Source organism: Rhipicephalus microplus, chromosome 7 (assembly GCF_043290135.1).
Source record: "Rhipicephalus microplus isolate Deutch F79 chromosome 7, USDA_Rmic, whole genome shotgun sequence".
In the NCBI taxonomy this organism is placed as follows: domain Eukaryota; kingdom Metazoa; phylum Arthropoda; class Arachnida; order Ixodida; family Ixodidae; genus Rhipicephalus; species Rhipicephalus microplus.
Window position 1 is genome coordinate 125,328,911 of NC_134706.1, and position 21,883 is coordinate 125,350,793.

General features: G+C 45.1%; 1 protein-coding gene across 1 annotated transcript in view; it reads left to right on the plus strand.

The window, feature by feature from the left end:
• Positions 1–7,980: 7,980 nt before the first annotated feature.
• The window catches only part of LOC119179080 (sodium-coupled monocarboxylate transporter 2-like), a 115,587-nt gene continuing 101,684 nt past the window's right edge, over positions 7,981–21,883 (plus strand). Inside the window, exons 1-3 of the mRNA XM_075869653.1 lie at positions 7,981–8,043; positions 9,107–9,158; positions 20,394–20,461. Coding sequence (XP_075725768.1) covers positions 9,146–9,158; positions 20,394–20,461 — 81 coding nt within the window. The 5' untranslated portion in view covers positions 7,981–8,043; positions 9,107–9,145. The remainder of the gene's footprint in view (positions 8,044–9,106; positions 9,159–20,393; positions 20,462–21,883) is intronic.

The window sequence follows — 21,883 nt, forward strand, 5'->3', positions numbered from 1 at the left end:
TGCCTCGTCCCAATGATTGGGGACGCTGACGCGTTCGTACATGACGAGCCAGTCCTCGACGTCGGTGCCATCCGCGCCGGTGAAGACAGGTGGGTCGCGGATGCGGGGGACACCGGAACATGGCGTCGGCGCAGGAGGAAGCGTTTGCTGGGCGGCGTCTTGTTGCATGGTTGAAGGCACGGTACGGGATCTAAGCTCCAAGGGCATCGAATGTGAACCGAAGATGTTTGAAGGGCACAGCACTCTCCACCAAAATGTTAAGGCGTTTAATAGCCGGTCCACAGCGAGCAAGCACAATGGCGACAGTAACGGCCAAGCACGGGCTCTCAGTGCGAGCGGCGTCCTTGTTGGGTAGCCCCACTGGAAGGTACTCAAGAGTTCGACCCATTTCATAGTTCGGAGGCTTCGCTACAACACATAAGTAATTCTAAGAACAGTAGCGCCTATTACGCTGCGCTGACCATGCAACGCTTGCTCGAAGAAGCGATTGTTTCCAACACTGTGCTAAGAGGACACGGTGGTGGCACTTACCCGTCGCCTTGCGTTTTACACCTTATCACTTCTGAGACGGGCGCGCACGCCCGTCTTAGGACCACGCGCTTCGTTCTCCCCCCAAAACATTGGCCCCGTATCTGCATGTAATCTGCAAATGTCGTCGAAAGGTGCTAGTCTTGCGTGTGGAGAAAGTGAACAAAACATTTATTTGATGCTCCGCGTAAGAAAATCGGTGAATGGTATTCCGGATGTGCTGCGTTAGTGTGCCTCGAGCGCGCAGCGGAGGCTCACGAGCTCATCAAGTTATGTATGTCATGATGATGATGATGATGATCTCTGTGGTCTTCCCCTTTATACCGGGGGGGGGCACCTTTTAGTGTCCTGACCAGAAGGAGAAACAAATAAATAAAAAAACGAAAAAAGGGAAGAAAAAATCACACCAGGTCCATGAACATCACAATTGTTCACTGTCTCCTTGACCACCACTGTAGAAGCCTTGCTTTGGTTATTGCTGTCGCTGCCAGGGGGTGCACGTTGGTATCGCGGCTGTCGCTTCCCGGTGCGCCGCAGTCTTTCTCAAAGCCGAGTGCCTCCGGTAGTGTGGCGCCATCTGTCTGACGGGGAGACAGGCGTTCGCAGTGAAGCACCAGGTGTTCAATGTTCTCCTCGTCTTTCCCGCATGTCCTGCACTGCACAGTGCCATCGACCAACGACGGGTCGAAGTGACGGCGATACACCTGAGTACGGAGCGCTCCAGCACGGGCCTCAAACAGAAGCGCACTGCCGACATTATTGTCGTATAATCGTTCGGCGGAGATGGTGGTCTTGTGAGCTCTGTATAGGGTCAGCCTGGGTTTCTTCTCCATAGCTGCCTGCCACATCGACGTCTCAGCTTCCTGCACTCTATTCCGTACTCCTATTGCCCATTTCCTCTCACTGTCCTCCTGGACAGGGTCAGTAAAAAGGGAGTACTTGCGGCACAGGTTGTGGAGACGCCTGCGCCATGGTGTGTTCATGCCCTTGATAGCTGTGTATCTAAATACACGATGGGCCCACCGCTTGTCGTTCATGAGGCGAAGACGTCCTTCGTAGGCCGCCTTGTTCCTTGCCTCGCGTGCCTCGTAACTTGACCATCCTAGGTCGCCTTGTACAGCTTCGACAGCTACACGTCCATGACACGCCAGCGCCAGTCGCCCGACCTCACGCTGACCTCTTTCCAACCACTGGCGTGTTGCTGCAGACAGGCAGATGACGGCGTTGGCGAATGTCAGCACTGGTACATGTACTGTCTTCCACAGTTCGCGCACCAGTACAAACCGGTTGCACCCCCACAGACTCCGCCGTCGCAGCACGTTGGCCGCCCTCACAGAAGCCTGTCGAACGTGCTCCTCTTGCTTGTCATAGATATCTGCGGAGGTGCAAAGGTTGGCACCAAGATACCGGTACTGGTTTGATGCCGGAATGCTTCCTCCGTCGGGAAGCTGCACATCAATGGTCTCCACGCCTGAAAACTGCAATAAGGCCGATTTTTTGGCATTGAAGTGAAAGCCCAGACTCTTCAGGTGGTCGGCCGCCAGTGTTACCAACCTCTGAAGGTCAATGCTGCGCTCAGCCAGTAATACTAGATCATCAGCGAACACCAAGCCGGGCAGCGTCCATGTCTGCGCCACCTCACCAATCATGAGTCGGAACGCAAAGCCAACTCCCGATTCCACGAGTGCCTGCTCGAGTCCCGCCACATATAGCATGTATAGAAGCGGATACAAAGGGCAGCCCTGCCTGAGTCCTCTTGTCGCCCTCACAGGCTGTGTTCTGGTGCCTCTGATGCATGCTACCACCGAGCTATCTGCATAGAGTCGCCGGAGAAAGTCTGTCCACATGCTCGGCATTTGTCGTTGGTCTAACTGGTGGAAAAACTCCTCGTGTGACACACTATCATAAGCCTTGGCGACATCCAGAAAGCATCCAAGCAGACCTCTGGTTTCTCTCCGTGCCACCTCGATGGTCTGGGTGAGCACGAAAAGATTGTCTTGCAAGCGTCAGTTCCGTCGCACGTGAGCCATAAGCGCCATCTGGGAGTTTCTTTTGGAAAACAAAGCGCGTGGCCGTGCGCGCCCGTCTGAGAGATGATAAGGTGTAGAATGCGAGGCGACGGGTACGTGCCACCACCATCTGGTCTTAGCAAAGCGTTGAAAACATTTCCCGTTCCGTGCAAGGGTTGCATGATAAGCGCAGCGTGATAAGCACTACGGTCCTTAAAATTACTCATGTATGTTTTTTTTCAGTAAGAAATGCATATGCAGAGTATATCCGTGTTGGTATGGTACCCCAGACATGAGCAATAATTGCTGTTTAATTGACAATAGCACAAGCATGAACGCTTAACCTTGAGCAACATTGGTGGTCGCTGCGTATGGGGTCGGCCATTTCAAGTACCAAATGCCGGTAAAAGTGCACAAACAGTAAATTGTTCAGGCAGACAGACAGTCAGACCAAAAGTTTTGCGTCGAAGGTCTTCAAGAAAGACTATCGTCTTTAAAGAACTGCCAGATGGTGGTCATGTCTCACGTGTGACGTGACTTGATGCGCTAGTTTTCCCGCTGTACGTTCTATTGCAGCGCCTTCGGAATACCATTCACCGATTTTCTTGCGCATAACATCAAATAAGTGTTTTGTTCACTCTCTCCACACGAAAGACTATCATCTTTCGACGATATTGGCAGATTACATGCAGATACGGGGACGATTTTTTCTTTAGACACGCAGTGACTGTTAACAAAAAATGTTGGAGGCTGGGGTACACTACAACGTCGCCTACGTGTTACCCTGACAGATATAGCATAGTAAAATATATAGTAATAGATTGCAAAGAAAAAATATGATACCCAAAAGTTCGAAGGAAAGGTATTAAAAGTGGCTACATGGTGCTTCGCGCATCTGCAACAGAGCAGGGGAATACACGTAGAACTGATGCTTTATAGACCCGCAACAATATACTTCGAGCCAATTTTATCATCTACAGTATATCTTCGAGACATCGACATTGTCTGGGTGGTGCATAGTTAGTAGGCAGATGCTTCAAGCAAGTTTTTCCTTCCAATGTCACTAAGGTAAACTTTTTTTTGTTAAATAATGCTTAGAGATTCATCGCAGAACGCTCGAAGGAAATTTCATGCTAATTACTACAGAAACTGCAACGCATGACATGTAAGTAGCGTGTGAATGGTGGGCCGTATATTGCTTAAACTTTTTTCTTTGAGCTCCATGTGGCTCCGCGTGGCTCAGGGTTCTTTGTCGCATAATGATGTTCGACAAATGTTCAGCAGTTTCAGCTAAGCACATTGACTTTCTTAGTCTCATAAACTCGAATAAGCTCAGGATACTCCCATTGAGTGGTTTTTTTCTGAACAAGAAAGAAAGCACAACAATAAAAAAGAAGCGAGTTTGTTCATAGCCCGAAGCATGAAGACTATGTCGTACACAACCAATCTTTCATGGTGGTTGAATGATAGAAGCTTCGCAGTTACCTCTACCAAATATGTTAGGAAGATTTATTACCAAAATTATATCTGATTATAGAGTATACAGATTGAGATAATGATGAAAGTAACAGATCATTATGCGCATGCTGTGGCCGGTACACAATACTCTTAACGACCGGCTCTGTGTAGGAACAAGGGGACAGCTGAGAAGCTGCATGCAGCACTTTTTGGTAAAATATAAACAATAAAAACGACGCTTCATGCGCCACAGTCTAATTTTATTAGTACAACAGTGAGCAATCATTAAAATAAGGATGAAATGAGCTTTCTATACTAAGCAGGAATATCAGTCATGAATGAATGAATGGCATGCCAGTTGTTCTACGGATATATAACGACATGTGGACGAAAGCGTACGTTCCAATGTGTTGGAAGGTCGCGAAAATCGTCCCACTACTGAAGCCCGGTAAATCACCGCTTTCGCTTGACTCATTCCGACCAGTCAGCCTCACTAGCTGTGTATCTAAAGTAATGGAAAAAATGGTTGACAGAAGATTACAGTGGTGGATTGAAGCTAACAGCTCACTTCGAGAACAGATGGCTGGCTTCAGATGACGGTGATGCACAATGGACTGCGTCTTCGACCTCGTTACATTTGTAGAACATGAGATGAGCTGTGGAAACATGGCTGTTGCGGCATTCATAGATATTAAGAAGGCGTTCGACTCTGTGAGTCACCTTTCTGTGCTGCACGGGCTTACCTCACTTGGGGTTCAGGTCGTATCCTTCAATGGATCGCCAACTTCCTATGTAACAGACAAATATATATTTCAACCAATAAAGGAGATAGCGATCGCTTCAGCATGAGCTGAGGTGTACCCCAAGGAAGCGTTCTAAGTCCGCTTCTTTTCAATGCTTCAATGGCAGGTCTTCCAGAAGTACTGCCCGAAGCCTTGAACATATTCATGTATGCAGACGACATATGCATATGGACGTCTCACAGATCACTAGAAGTGATCGAACATTGGCTTCAACAAGGACTAGACGCAATAAGTGACTACCTCAAAAAGCGAGGCATGCAGATTTCTCACGCCAAATCTGTAGTTCTGTCATTCACGAGAAAAAGAGTGAAAAATTGAAGCTTTTGTGGATGGCCAGAAAATAGAAATCGCACGAAAGCATCGTTTCCTTGGCGTTACCTTACATAGCCAACTCAGATGGAGTCAGCATATTGCTGATCAAGAAAATCAAGTTAACAGCAGCATAAATGTTATACGTGGCATCGCGGGAACAAAATGGGGCGCTACATCAGCGTCTCTCCTCCACGTCCATTGTGCACTACTCCGACAGAAAATTGCCTACTCTGCGCCAGCAGTTCTCCACAACATCTCTACACCGATCTCTACACCGACATCGCTACACCGACTTCAGCTGTTACAAGCACGAAGCTTACTCATATGTCGGGAGGTTCCACAGGCAACATCAAGTCCTTTGACACTGGCAGAGGCAAGAGAACCCAATTTATAGTAATTAAAAATGTGGACACATGTCGGCACCTCTTTCGTCTAGTCACACAACACCCTTCCCATACGCTCATATCCAACATCGTGAACCGTTCTGGAGTGCAAATACACCATGTGTATCAACAGTACATTTCCCGGCTTCCTGTGTCGACACATTGGCCACTGGACCAAAACTACCCTCCATGGCTGCTTGAGGTAGCAACTATTGAAACGTCAATAGAAGGACTTCGCAGCAAACATGAAGTGCCAACCGTGGCCGCTCAGCAGTTGGCATCACATTATCTCTTTGACAGGTACCAAGGATACACTCATGTGTACACTGACGGCTCTGTCACCAAAGAGACAGTGACATCAGCATTCATAATTCCGGAATTGCACGAAGAATATGCATGTCGGTTGGGACACCTTTTTTCTTTAACAACGTCGGAGCAAGTAGTGATTTTGCTAGCCATAAGCTCTATTGAACTTTCAACGACACGAAGAAAATGGGTGGTAATTACAGACTCTCTGGCAGCACTGGCATGTGTGGAAAGTGCCACTTCAAGACACATTGATGTGCGTATAGTATACGCTATACTAAAAGAGCTCTCAGAAGCTACGAAGTCGAATCATTGAGTGGCATTTCAGTGGGTCCCAAGTCATTGCGGAATTAGGGAAAATGAAATGGTGGATGAGTTGGCAAAAACCACTCATTATTTACGCAAACGTGCCTCATTCCGGTATTTCAATATGATGTAAATAGAAATTTAAGAACAACAAAACATGATATATGCCTGTCTACCTGGTTCACAGAAAAAACAAAGGAATCGATCCTATATTCTGTTGATCTTAATCTTGAATACCAATTAGACCGTCACCTCCCAAAACGTATCGACACAATTTTTCATCGCCTACGACTCGGAACTGCTTACACAAAGCACTTCCTACTTCGCATTCATCGTGCAACATCGTCAGCGTGTTCATGCGGCCACGACGACGAAAATATCACTTCTTGCTCGACTGCCCGAAACACGACACACACCGAAAGCGACAAGAACAAGAACTGCATAGGTTATATCCTGCGCGACCATTCGGGTTTAATAAAATACAAGGTCCATGGCCATGCAAAGCAAACGGCAAAGCAGTAAAGGTGCTGCAACAGTTCTTCGAAGAAACGAAGATTTGGGACTAATATTGAGCGGGCAAAAGTTGAAAGTGAGCGTGTTGTCTACGTGTTTGTTCTGCCCATATAGGGGAACTTTTGCTGTCACCTATGTAGGACTGTATATATGTATACGTGCTATTGTTTTTTATATTTTTAATTGTACCAAATAAGTGGAAAGGGGTAGCCGTCGCCAGGTAACGGTGACAAAACTCCTTCGTTTTTTTTTCTATCTCAATAAAAAAATGAACGGACAACTTCATTTCCTTTTAAACAGCTTTATGTGGCCTGCAATATAAGTTGGCAATGAAACATAGGGGGAAAAAACTACTTGAAGCAGGACTGCTCTGGTCCACCAGAACAGTCCAGAATCACCTCCTGAATATCAGCTTCCGAGCGGCGTAAGGTAGCGTCTCACTGCTCCTCATGAAAAGTTAGGCGTCAAGGTTATCTGGCATCTAAAAGACCATGTCGTAAACTGTTTACTTGTTCCAGCAAAATACATCATGACCCGACATTAAAAACACTGTGAAAAGCCAAGTGGCATCTGCCTCTCTCCCTATCTAGTACATTGCTAAAGCACCGTCTTTTTCACCAAAATTGTCAAGCTGAAAACGTAGGTGACGTATGCCGGCACAACTTATCTTTCGCTGAGCACATTGGTTCTAGTGGATTTCTTTTCAGGCAGTTTGTGGCCTTTGGGATATCTCGTCCTGTAAAGTTTTCTGGTGAAAGACATCGTTATCAGCTTTTACGAGTAGTGTACATTTCCAAAAGCAGCGAGGCTTGCCGGAAATGATGCCGGGGTACGACATGTTAAAGTTGATATTTCTACATCTACAATATCAGTGACAATGTAGTCACGATCATTTACATAGTCGTTCTCTAGATCCCGAGAAAACCTGCTTTTCTTGAAACTAAGTTTTGAGTATTCCAGCGAAACAACGATGTCAGTGCTTTAAGATATATGTAACCTACACCTGTGATGCTTGAAATGGCTGACTTGGTTTACAGGGTGTGCTCATCTGCATGGAAGCTACGAAATTCACGGATTAACAGCAAGTAAATATTTATAGTATAAAATGACTAGCACTGAACGTTTTTTGTGGGATACATTCGGATGCATTTACGGCACATTCACATTTGTGATTGATTACGCAGTCATAAGATGAAATGTCAGTCGAGTGCATAATCTGACAGCACTTGAAAGGGGCATTTGGGGGATGGACTTGTGTTCAACCATGACTGAAGCGACGTAGTTGTCGAGATGTAAGCTGTTCTTCCTGTGTGCCATTGTTATTTTGAATGTTCTAAACAAATAACCTTTTTTATGCAGTATATTCGCCTACGATTCAACAAAGCGATTGCACTGACGGCAAGCGCCATCTATATTTTTCTTTCGGTAAGACTCATGCCACTTTGCTTTTGCAAGAAATTCCGTGGCGTATGAAAATTTTATAATTTTGTAACTATAATTTTGTTATTGTTTATCCATTCATGTACATCATAGCAAATCAAGTAGTAACTATATAAAAGTCCTGCCTAGACGCACATATTGCCCCTACGCGGTGGTGTTTTTGCTAAGGTACTCGGCTGCTGACCCGCACGTCGCGGAATCGAATGCCGGCTGCGGCAGCTGCATTTTCGGTGGAGGCGGAAGTGCTGAAAGCCCGTTTGCTCATATTTGGGTGCACGTTAAAGAACCCCAGGTGGTCGAAATTTCCGGAGCCCTCCACCACGGCGTCTCTCATAATCTTATGGTGGTTGTGGGACCTTAAACCCCACATATTATCATCATTAGACGCATTTCTTCAATTTTATTTTCGCCAGTAGATGAAATACCAAGATGATTTTTGTGTGTACATATATCTTGCAAAAACATGTAAGACAGAGCATAATTGCCGGAAGCAGATGGTAATATGAATTTGTGACATGCGAAAACTGTTCTTGTCTGTAATTGTTTAGCGTTTCATTTGTCAGAGGCTACACGCGAAGTGGCTGACCTGGTGGCTACATGGCCGAATTTCACATCATTGTATGTTTTTGATATGTTTGAAGTGCCGCCATAAATAAATAACAAAATTTTCAAGATTTGTCCTCAAGAGGGCGAAAAACGGACGCCCTTCACGGTATTTTTCGGTAGTGCAGTCTTGTCGAGTAATTCAAGAATGCAGCTAATCCGCCCGAACACGCTAATAGTATTAAACTTCTCATAAGAGGTTATTCTTGAAAATTCTGCACGGCAACATTGGTCTCTGTACGCTAGACGTGTGGTACATTTACAGTACTTAAAAGTTGATAAAAGCTCCAAACAAACAAGTTTTAATAATGCACCTCTTAACTTAGAGGTGCATTTCTGAAGGCTACTATGATAACCACCATACGTCATTGTACATATCTGTATTATGATGCAGTATCCAGGCTTCGAAGAGGCAATTCTGAAGTTTGCTCAATTTTCGTTTCAGCAAAGTTGTGGTGCCATATCTATTCTTGCAGCATCAGTCATGCTGGTCAAAGGTATGTATCAATTACTTAGAAATCTGAGTTATGGTCTACTTCTGCGAAAAACAGGACATGAAAAAAAAGCGGGGAGACCTTATTAGGTTATGAACCGCCATCGTAGTGATATCTCTTCACGAATGATAGAAAGTCGCATGTCTTTATGAAAGGCGTATTCATGCGAGAAAATAGGAGTCAATGTTCATAACCCAAACTGTTTTCCTAGAGGCAACGGCAGAAAAGATTCTTCAGGAGTAAGGCCAGGTATTCATACTCAAATTTCATTCAGCTTTCAAGCGCGCGGAACACTTTGAGTCTAGAAGATCCACGCACTTCAAAGTAAGGTACTTTATACTGTGTCATATGATATTCCTGTTTGATATAACACGCCGCTACGTTGCATGCGACTGGTTGCTGGATTACCAAACATTCACAGCATCGCCTCTGGCTGGGGGCGCGTGAAAGTGAGTGGCTGTCGAGGCAAAGACCTGCGATGCCCAGGCTTAAAACTACCACAGCGAGAATTTGAACATCCTGAAGAAATCGGTTCATCTTCACTCGCGAGAAGCGCCGATAGTAATATTATTCAGTGCAGTTAGAGGGACACTCATAGCCATACTTTTTCTGGTCATCTGTGGCACCATACTTTCTATTCATAAACAAGAGCAAAGTAAGCCCTTTTGAGAGAGAGGAACTACTCATATAAATATTTTGCGGCATACGTGATCATAAGGTGCACACATATTGACAAAAAAAAAAACACTTGGTGTAGAAGTCACATAGTACTGCACAAAGGATTGTCCCAGCACAAAGCCAACATCATATTTGTTTTAAAAGGCGACTGGAACTATGCAGACCTTCGTTGAGCTCGTGTACTTATCAAGAATACATGAACTTCCCATACAGTGAGCTAAGCCGCTTTGACAGCTCCTAGCGCACTTGCCCATGGCACGAACACTAGTGGTAACGACTTCTGTATAAGCCTCCCATGACTTAGGAAGTGTGAAATTAGCTAAAAAATTGAGAAACTTTTTTTTCTTAAGTCAATGTCTGTGAAAAGAATAGGTGTGTGTAATTTTCCGTTTTATCATAAAAGAAGTTTTGATGTGATGGGTGTTTCGAGCAATGTGTCGAAAATTATCAAAATTAAGAGAACTGGAATGTTGGCCAGTTGCCTTCCTAATATCTTATGATGAAAAGACGATGAAATACAGCTGGTCGAGTGTTGAGGAATACAGGTGGTCGGATCACTGAGTGCGCTTCCTGCGTTAAGACTTCTTTTCTTTAGAATCATAGATAAAAACGGCCCGCTATAATTATTCTGGAGCATGTCATTTTAAGCAAAATCAACTGTAAAACCCAAACCAAAGCTTCCCTGCGTGCAACTAACGAAGATGACTATGGTCTCACTTCTCACTATAGTAATCGGCTTGGTGTTAATTCAACAATTTTTATCCTACGAGGGCCAAGCGTGCTTTAATAGCAGACAATGCCCCACACAACGGCAAAGCAATATAAATTGATTGATAGTACAAAGATGTTTGCTCATTCTGGACATCTCTGAAGAGTGGGATGCTCACACACTAACTTCGATTTCAGTTTCATTGGCGAAATAGGTGCTATTTCATAATTTGTCAGTAACTTCGAGTGGTTGCTTCTGCGAGAACCACAAAGCGACAACAAGCTCTTTTGGGCTCCTAGTTTTTTATATGACATGATCCCCTAACTGAAGTGATTTAGAAATCAATAAATGGCACTTCTGTAATTATTCTGATAATTAAAGCCACTAATTGTTTTAGGAGGTCTGCCATCACAAAAAGAGTAATTACATTCTGAAAATTATCCAGAGCAAGTGCGCAGTTTACCTGAAAGGGGTGCTTTGTTCCTCGAAAAGACGAAATGTGTGCAAAAGCTGGCACACTGCACGGGGAAACGGCACTTTCTACAAGGAAATAAAGCGTCCTTTTGGGGGGTTGAACAAAGAATTTTTGCGCAGTGCTCAAACGGCTTATCGGTGCCTACATCCACTCGTTTTATTCCCGACGATGCTGTCGGGTTGTCTGGTGTAGCGGTTAGTGAGCGCGCCTGCTGATTCAACGGTCGTGAGTGTGAATCTACTTATTTACGGATGTGATGCTTGCATGTAGATTGTGCATCTGATTGCATGCCTGAGCGCACTTCAAACTGCTGGTTAAGTAAGCCAAGAACTCATTTTTCTTGTTGCGCAAAAAGTAAAAGTGTCTTCCTTGAGCAGTAGCGGGATGAAGGTGGTGGAGAAGTAGCCTCACAGATACCCTTGAAAGACAGCTTAGTTACTTCCCCTCCCGGTTAGTTTTTCCCTCAATACCCCTCTTCCTCCTCAACTTCTCATAGTGTAGGAAGGCAGCGTATTATAATTCAGTTTCATTATTTTCAGGATCTTCGGCCAGGCGAAAACGATTTTACTAAATCGCACTGTAAGAAGGTTGTCTTAGAAAGTTACTCCTTTCTGTAAAATTACTTGTAAATGTTTCAGCATCGCTGCGTCAAATCAAGTTTCGGCACTAACCTGTTTCAAACATTTATAATACCAAATGTTCGTAACTGCGATGCATAGGATAAGCCAGGTTTACGGGAAGGACACGAGCTGCACTGATTGGGTCTGCGAAAACTATGAGAACACTTATAATATATTTCAAGCTTCTCACTATAGCAATGATAGATTACCCTTATTTATGCGCATGCTTGGTTTCTTGACACTTTTCCCACAATTCAGTATATATGGGGTAGTACTCAATCGTTGCTTGTAGCCTTATGAAATCGTACAGAGCATAGGTTTTTCCACTACTATCACTGGTTTGCTTAGTGCGCTTGTGCGTGATGACTCAACGCAACAGATGTTTTATATACTTTCTCGGTACTCATATCTGTCTTATATTTACCGCAATGCTTCAGCGAAAGCTCACGCCATTACTCGGTAAAGTTTAAGCGACAAAATAAAGCACCGTAAACATTAATTCCCAAAACCGGGACTCCATCTGGAGTTTCGCAGCTTGACGCAAGCCTGTCGACGATGGTGACGTGCATGTACTGCTCTGGAGTTTCATTTTTTGCTTGGGCTTGTTAGTTTATTAAAATTTCTTCGCAGCCTCATATATGGCACCAACACCTGCAAGCAGTTTTTTTAGATAAAAGCGAAACCGGCAAAGTTGTTCAGTTTTGGTATTACCTACGAGCTTTTTCAAGAGAAAGCACTTGAGAATAATGATACTACATTACCGCGATTTCTTTCGCATGCCTCTTAGACATTCCCTTATTTTTCCAACCGCAAAATAACAGAAGGAGAAAGCAGATACTGGTAGGTACAGGCAAGATTTGGTTGAACAAGCACACAGTCTTTGAGACTGGTTACATATATTGCCAGGCATGTTCAGCAGTACCACCTAAGTGGCCTATGAATCTGATCCTCTTTTGAGTTCGTGTTTTTCTTACACTGTCAACCGCGACTAAAAGCATGTGCGAAGTTATGTCTCCATTAAAGTTACCTGTACGTACACGTTTCGCGTTCATGGCACAAAGTGGGACCTTTGAGTGAGCACTCCACCCAAATCTTAACAGTGAAGCTCTTTATATTTTAATATGAATACTATTATAGAAAATCGAGCTTCTTGCTGCGTAGAAAAGGGGGCATATTCAGTCAAACCACCGCCCGACTCCATGGGTTGCTGCTGCTGCTGCTGCACGTGATCCTATGGCCAGCCCTCTTCGTCCTCTTCTTCGTCGATCTTTTGCCAACAAACTCTTCATGCACCATAGTTCTCGAAAAGGGTTTTTTTCTGTTGGTACACTGATGAGATCTGGCACTCGTGTGACGGTGAAAGAGTGGCGAGAACAATGCCTTGTGGTAGGATTTGAGGGCTGAGTCCGAAGTTCAGAAGAGGAAGGCACGTCTTGTTCGCTGTGACAGTTAATATGGTGTACGGGGAGGAAACGTTGCGGGCCAGTAAAACACCAGGAGAGGGAAAGACCACGTAATCCCCATCCGGAACACTGGGATATGGTTCAACTGTGACACAAGTTAGGGCTTGGGGTGGGAGGCGAACAAACTCAGCGCACGAAAGCTTGTTCTGTACCATCTTCGACTCTTCGGTGGCCGCAGGCAAGTCAAGTTGCACGACGCCGGCTGAGCAGTCAATTACAGCGGAGTGGTCGGACAAAAAATCGAGTCCAAGGATGACGTCATGTGGACAGTGAGCGAGAACATGGAATAGAACGGACGTCTGGCGGTCGGCGAATCTCACACGCGCGGTGCACATTCCGAGCACAGCCGGGGTCGCTCCACTAGCGACACGTACAAATAGGGACTCTGGCGGCGTAAGGACCTTGTTTAATCGTGCACGGAGGTCAGAGCTCAGAATTGAAATATGTGCGCCGGTGTCAATAAGGGCAGTAACAGGAAGGCCATCCACTTCTACATCAAGCAGGTTTTTGTCCGTAGTCAAGGTCAGCAGAGGGTTTTCAGGTCGGGAGTCCAATGCAGCGTCACCTCCGGGAGCTGCATTGCTCAGTTTTCCGAAGAAGGGCGTCCACTAGGGTGGGGCGACGAATAGCGGCGGTGCTGAGGTGACCTGGAGCGACGGTCATGCGGGGACGGCGAACGGCTGGACCGGCGGACTGGCGTCGCAGGAGTGCCATTGTACGGTCCATCGTCACGAGCGCTGTACTGCAGGGGCCGGTGGTTGTCGTCACGTCGATAGCCAGGAAACGACCGAGGTGGATACGTGCGGAAACGACAGTAGCGGGAGATGTGTCCTACACCATGACAATGAAAACATATAGGCTTGTCGTCCTGTGTCCTCCACTGAGCAGGATCACGATAGCGGCGGAATCTTTCTGGTGCAGGAGAAGGCGCTATGGTACTGACCCGAGGTTCCGTCAACGAACATACAGGCTGCAGCCCAACGTTTGCCAGCTCCTCTCTCACGACCTGTTGGATCAACGAGATCGTTGGTCGATCATCAGATGGGCGGGTCAGAAAAGACGGAGACGCGGCCTCGATTTCTCTACGAACGATGCGAACCACACTCTCGTTGTTATGTGGTTGACTGCATGGCGGCTGAAGGTCCTCGCAAGATGACGTAGCGGCCGTGTTCGGAAGACGCAAGAAATTCTTGGCGACCCGGCGACTCTTCAGCTCTTCGAATCGGCGGCACTCTTTGATGATGTCATCAATGGTGGAACAGTCTTTGGAAACCAGTATGTTAAAAGCATCATCTGCAATGCCTTTAAGTAAATGGCTTACTTTGTCTTCCTCGGACATGTTGGGGTCGGCACGATGGCAAAGGGCGAGAACGTCAAGGATGTAGGTGACATATGATTCGGTCGTAGTTTGTGCCCGACCAGAGAGTTCTTTAGAAGCGGCCCGCTGGCGTCCGACGGCCTTACCAAACAGGTCACGAAGCTTCTGTTTGCAAGTATCCCAGCTGGTTATGTCCGCTTCATGAGCCTCGAACCACGCGCCAGCTGTTCCGCAGAGATAGAAGCCAACGTTGGCGAGCATCATCGTAGGGTCCCACCGGTACACTGCTGCAAACCGCTCGAACTTCGGAATCCAGTCGTCAACGTCAACATGGTCGGTGCCGCAGAAGTTGCCAGGGTCGCGCGGTTGCGTCAATACGACCGGCTGTACAGGCTGCGCCGGAGTCGCGGCTGAAACAGGAGCGGCAGAATTGGTTTCTGTTGCCATGGTCGGGCAGTCGTGAACACGTCCGCTTCGAAGTTCCGTCTTGCGTCGTACCCGGCACCTCCACCAAAATGTTGCGAATGTATTTACTACTTTAGAGTAGAAAAGTACTCCAGCAGTCAAGATGGCAGCCGTTGTGTATTTTCGAACAGCCCAAAAACGTCGTCGTCTTCTTCTTCGCACCGCCCGCATAGCTGCATAGCCGCGAACCCGCAACAATATGCTCAACAGCCCGTGAGACGATAGTTTAAATTGTCCACTTCGCTTTCGAAGCATGTTGTCTAACCAAACTGTAGCATGCTTGGTAGAGTTGGTGAAGATACTTCGTGGTGACCACTCATTTTCTTCGCAAGCAAGCCGTCCGATTCCTGTCCACCATTCTCGGGTACATGCTCGTCCTGTTAGCCATTCACCAGTCTTATGTTTTCCGGGATTCTGTTTCCTCTTAACTGAGAAAGACTTCAACCTGCCACGTAAGTAGTGTAATCGAGATGTGGTCGACAGGATGAAGCATTTCTTCTCGGCCATTTGCTGAACGAGTTTCTTAGCGTTTACCGTACTATACAAGGTAACACGCCGGTGTCAGTGTGCCATAGCAATTTCAAAGCCGTCAGTACCCTTTTCAGATTAGCGAGAATAAACTGTGGGTGAGGCGTAGACTTCAGTTTAATAACACGTGAGTCGTCCGAACCACTGCTGTGTAACACCACAAAGGAATATGATGACTCGTTGGCTTGTGACCGCTGTTGGGACGCGTTTCGGAGTGAAGCAGCTCCTAGGTTTTGGTTTTAGGTGCTGTTACGTCCCTCGGATATCATTTTCATTACTTCGGACTCCACTTGGCTCCCTGTTCTTGTCTTATGGTCTGTCACTTCATCTTTCCGTACGATAACGCCGTCGTATAGTTCCTGGAATCATGAAGTCGGCGTAGCTTATACTTCAGCTTCGCTGACGTAGGTGTGGCTCGATCGTTGTATCCCACAACCCCGTCAAACTCTGTCTCCGCTTCCGTAGTTGATAGCAGAGGGACGATGACGAAGTCAGTGGCCTTCGAGCCAGTGTGCAGCTGGTTGAGGCGTTCGTTGAGAATGAAAAACTTTTTTCGTGACACTTTCTTGAGTGAGCGTTTCTTCTGCCTCGTTGATAATGCGTGTTAATTAGGGTCTCTCATATTTTGCTTCAGTTGGAGAGCTTTCATGGTGCGTCTGCGCGTTGTGCGGCTGTTAGTCGGTTGGTCGAATCCATGAGCGAGAAAACGATTACCTTGGGTTCATCAGTATTGTTTGCTGTTCTGATGGTTTCCAGCACCACTTATAGAGCATGGAACCTCCGATTGTGTCGAAAAAAGCGGTTTATTTATATTACACCACAGCCGCATTGGGCTGCTGCTGCACGTGGTCTTAAGCTCAAGGCCAGCCCTCCTCGTACTCTTCTTCGTCGATATTTTTTCAACAATCATATCATGATTATTCAACGGGTATGTATTACAGAAATGGGGTAGTTCCACTAAAACCACTTGTCCACTAATAAACAAAGCAGCTCAACGCTATAGAACGGCAAAAAAAAGCGTATTCATGGCGTGATTGATGACGAGTGGAGCTAAGCATCGGTCAGAGAGATAGAGCTGACACGTGGCGAGCGCGTGGCAGGTGGGAAAGAGAGACATCACTGCGCACTGCTAAGAGGGTGTGAGCTAATTGGCACCGCTCCAACACCTGCGGCAAGGTGAGCGGTGCGGATGGAGGGACACCGTTACACAGGCTAGTCAAAGATCCGCTTCGCACCTAAGACAACGGCGGCAGCGAGGAGACCCCAAAACAATGAAATACGTGCAAATGACGACGTGCCCGTAGATCTAGAGGTACGAATGTTTTATTTCAGGGGGAGTTTCTGTTTAGATGAACATTCCTATCGTGCCCGTAACTGTACGAGATGTGCGAGTGTTTGGTTTCAGAGGGAGTTTCTCTCTCTGGAATCTGAAAATTTGCGAAGTGTCTCCTTGTAACTCTGTGTGGTGTAACTGAATCTCTCTAAACCGAGATTTAACGTAGAAGCAACCTATCATTATCTACCTAAAGCCAAGCAACGGCCAACAAGCAATACGATTAGTCTTCGGAATTTCCCAGTTCTGTTTTTAATACTTGCGTGGCTTTGGGTTTAGTGAAGGATTCACTGATATTTTCTTCAATTCTTGACTTAGACTGGGGTGCTTGTGGCTTAACCCCGATAAATAATGTCGCGAATAATCAATAAAGCTTTTACTAACCTAAATTCAGATTCTGTTTTGTAGGCATGTGTTCAATTCGAAATTTTGATTGCCCACGATGTTTTGGTAGCGAATCGCGCAGTTAAGCGTGATATAAGAGCTTCGTTTTCTCCAACGTAAACAACGCAAGATATTAAGACATAAAGTAGGACACCCATTGCCCCTAGCTCTTATCACGTCCACACCCTAATCATTGCTGTTCTTTATTGTTGATGGGACAATTGGGGAAGTTATTGATATCGTTCAGCTGTGGGTATCAAAGCTACTATATATTATCCCTTTGTGGGTTAATCAATGCATTTACAGGTTAACATAAGTTATTTCTGTGTAATACTTAAATATTGTGCCTAGAAACAGTATGATACAAATGCCAGTAAATACACTACCATGATCATTTAACTGAGTAAGGTGCACACACCGACACGGACACCACAAGAAAATGCACACAACATCTCGTGAGCATTTCCTCGTTCTAGAGTTCGTGTGTATGCGTGCGTCTTTATTCAGTTAAGAGATGAACCAATACCATTATACGTGCTACTGATATGACCATTATTTTACGCCAGAAAAGTGGGACGTATGTGTCCCACCGACCCATGAAGTGCATTCGAAAAAAATGCAGCATATCCACGAATGCGTGATGATGAATGGGGCAAAGCGTCCATCATTCCGTCGGTGCATCCGTCTGTCCTTGTGTACCTGCATACATCTTTGTGTCCATTCATGTGTTCGTCCGTCCTTCCATGCGGCCGTCCATGCGTCCATTCGTACGCCCGTCTGTGCATCCATTCCTGCGTCCATCCGTGCGTCTTTCCATCCATAGGTCCGTCCATCCATGCGTCCGTCTTTCTGCCCGTGTGTCCGTGCATCTGTCTGTCTGTCTGTCTGTCTGTCTGTCTGTCTGTCTGTCTGTCTGTCTGTCTGTCTGTCTGTCTCTCTGTCTGTCTGTCTGTCTGTCTGTCTGTCTGTCTGTCTATCCGTTCATCCGTCCATCCGTCCATTTGTCCGTCTGTCCATCCGTCCATCCATCTAGTGAAGAATCGAAGTACCACAATGTTGCTCTTTTATTCATATATTCATCTTGTAGAAGCACCGCCATCCAGTGCCATCCTGTGGTCACAGTGCCATGAACTAGCGGTTGTGAAAGGTGAGAAGTTCCCACCTTTCACCGCTGCTAGTTCATGGCACTGTGGCCCAACCTTGCTAAACCTTGCTAAAACCAAAAATATTACCCCCAGCGAGTTTAACGTGTCAACCTTCTCGCGCCACATAGCGCTTGAAGTGCGTCGTTCTGTTACTAGTTTTATTAGTAAGCATTAAAATCAAGCCAAATTTTATTGAAGTTTAAGTCATCGATACTCGTCTCTGAAGCTTAGTTCATCAGAAAAAACTATTTTTTATGGTTAACGTGCACGGGTTTCCTCCTCAACTCAAAAGAGTGCGCGCGTGCCACTCCTGTAGTCCGGCCACGAAGGTGGCTACCTACTATTACGACTACTACTACTACTACTACTACTACTACTACTACTACTACTAGTACTACTACTACTACTACTACTACTACTATTACTACTACTACTACTAAACATATTGCGGACACATGAGTCACGGCTTAAGGAGCTTTGCCCTTGAAAGTGGAACAGTACCTGTCTCTTTGTGTCATGATGGCACCAAGCTGTAATCATTTTGCCAAATTTCTAGGATAAGAACACCCTATACAAGTGGTACAGAGGGACACTTAAAAACTGTGCGAAAAATTGCAGGATACCTTATTTTGAGATGTGGTACTCAATCTATGCCTCGGCCAGTTGTGTTCAGCCCAGCAGCTCTGTCCGTGGTCTTCGCATTTATCAAACGCATCAACGTATTTTTGTTTATTTTTTTGGTGTAGACAAGGAAAAACACCTCAGTTATGCATGAATTTCTGCTCACATATATATTTGTGGTCAAGAATCATGGTGACTTACTTCAACAGGATGTAACTGAATACAATGAAACCTGTAATTGCGCTTGCAACTGCTGAGTCAGATTCGTGAGCTCTATTCAGGATTGAAATTTTAGCTTTTCTCATAGACAATGTTCATCTGTCTTCTGTTTCACTTCCTGGCTGCGTAAAGCCCCAATTTTGTCATTCTTTACCTTTGGCACTCAATTTCAGAAACACCATTTTAGCCTCAGCTTTTTCGTCTAGTTTCCAATGCCCTCATATAAGTAAAACAGAATAAAAATATCTTGAGGACCTTCTTTGTAACAAAGCATTGTTTTCAGAAACAGGAATGGTCTTGTATATTGAGAAAAAACAGCAATGTGTGCATCGTGTGAAGTTAGGCTAAGTAGGGAATTGCTTCATCTTTTGTGCGTACTGTTCCAAGAATAATTTCGGCTGGTATACTGCTCCGATTTTGATGAACATTTAAAATTTGCATACCAAAATTACTTCTTTCAAGTTTCAGAAAGGATAAAAATACCATAAATATAGACTTTTAGCTATCTTGCACACAATATGACACTGCATTTAAAAAAACGTTCTACAGCACAAGATGATTTACACTGAACATATCACTGGTATCTATATACGCAATCGTGCCGAACACATTTTGTGATTTTCAAAATGTTATTCATACGCTAAGAAGAGTATTGAGCTGATGACAACACGAAGCGGCGGAGAAAGCTTATACTAAAGAAGAAAACGTAGGACACATTTGTGCCATGTTCCCTCAAAGGGTTATGACGGGGTGAGCTGTGATGGAGCGCTTCGAATATTTAGATCATCGGATGAACCTCTAATAACTATTGTCCATGAAAAGGACACCACTGCCACCGAAATGTAGCCCTCAGTCTACCGTTGAGTAGCGAAGCACGGTAAACACTGCAAAAAAGGCGCGCATTTTGGTGAAGTTATTCATTATAATCAACCTAATTATGTATTGGGATTAGCGGTGCTTGTTCGACTGAATGTTGAATGTTCCGAAATTCTAAAACTTTGAAACATGCACAACTTACTCATTCACAGGTTTCGAAGTCATTATTCCTAATTACTGATAAATTAGAGCGATACTCAGTAATACGCTTGTGTGTTGCCTTTAAAAATGTGTGTTGTAAAAGTGTGTTGAGGCTAGCAGAGTTGGAGCTAAAGGTGCCTAAAAATTTAACTCAGTATACGTGTACTGTTGATTGACTCAAAGTAAAAAAAAAGCAGGTAATCAGTTTCACATTGTTTGCATACTTACTGAGACAGCTTCGCCATATTTACCATCTCTTCCAGTCTTCAATGCTCCCCTGTTGTGGTGCAACATCGCTATCGGGCTTTCTGGAACGATCTACACAGCACTGGTATGAAATTAATACTATTTTGTCATAATTGTTTTACGATGGTGATACTACATTCTCTGCGTGTCACAGCGCTTGAAGTATTTTGGACATCACCATCATCAGCCTGAACACGCCCATTGCAGGGTGAAGGCCTCTCCCATGTTCGGCCTATCAAGGCGGTCCTGTGTTTTCTGCTTCGCCGTTATATCTGCAAACTTCTTAATCTAATTTGCCCACATAACTTTCTTTCTCTCCATCACACAATCACCTACTCTTGGAATCCAGTTAGTTACCCTTAATGACTAGCGGTTATCCTGCCTATAGCCTACGCCTCCTGCCCGTGTTAATTTCTTCTTCTCAATTTCAACCATGATATCGTTAGCCCTCATTTGTTGCCTTGCCCACTGTGCTTTCTTCATGTCTAAGCATGGTACATACCTAGCAGAGTACATGTAATATTAATTAGAGTATATACATAGCTTGCGATGCTGGTACACTGGTTCTAATAAAATCTAATCTGCTATCAGTACATTTGGTAATTATAAGGTAGTGTACTGTGGCATTATGTTCAGCTGCAGTATGTTATTGCTGAATTCTTGGTAGAGTGTATATGTCTAAAACACTAGTTTAAAAAATTGGGAGATATCACGTACAGTGGGAATCGATGATAAGCGAAGCACGAATGAGGAAGTAATTTATGTCACTTTAAAATAAGCACAATGTTACGAGGCGGACATGAAGTATGCCGTACATGGCTTCCATGTCACGATTATGATGTATCGTAAACTTGTGTTGGTCGTTCATTCAGTTCACGTAATAGCAAACTTGGTGCAGGAGAAGCTAGCAAAACGGCCCCGAGCGCGCTATGTGTGTAGCATGTAGTCCTGTTTTACACGACACGCATGTCAAGATTGTCATGTTTGCCAATAAACAATGTTATCGGGCCAGTTCGTATGAATTCATCTTGGTAGGAAGCGCTTGTGTTGTGTGTTCTGTGTAATAGTAGCTGCGCTTCCTACCAAGATGTCATGTTTGGACATGTCATTTACCTTCATTGTCCATTCAAGTCACGCCATATCAAATTTTTGCATATGTAGGGCTATAGCGAAATGGCTGCGAGTGCATCACGAGCGTCTTATGTTGTCATGTTCTCACATGACACAAATCTCACAATTATCATATTTGCACCAGCCATAAAGCTTCGTTATTCTTTCATGTCCCAAAATACTAAATTTGGTATATGTGAAGCTAGCGAAACGACCGAGACCATACCTTGAGCGTGGCGTGTAGTCATGAAATAATTGACATGCATGTCATGATTTCCCATTTGGGTGTGTCATTTATGTTCGCCATGCAGTAATGTCATACCATACAAGTTTTGTATTATGCCTTGTGAACGAAACTACAGCAAGCGCAGCAACACAATGAAATATAACTTCGGCA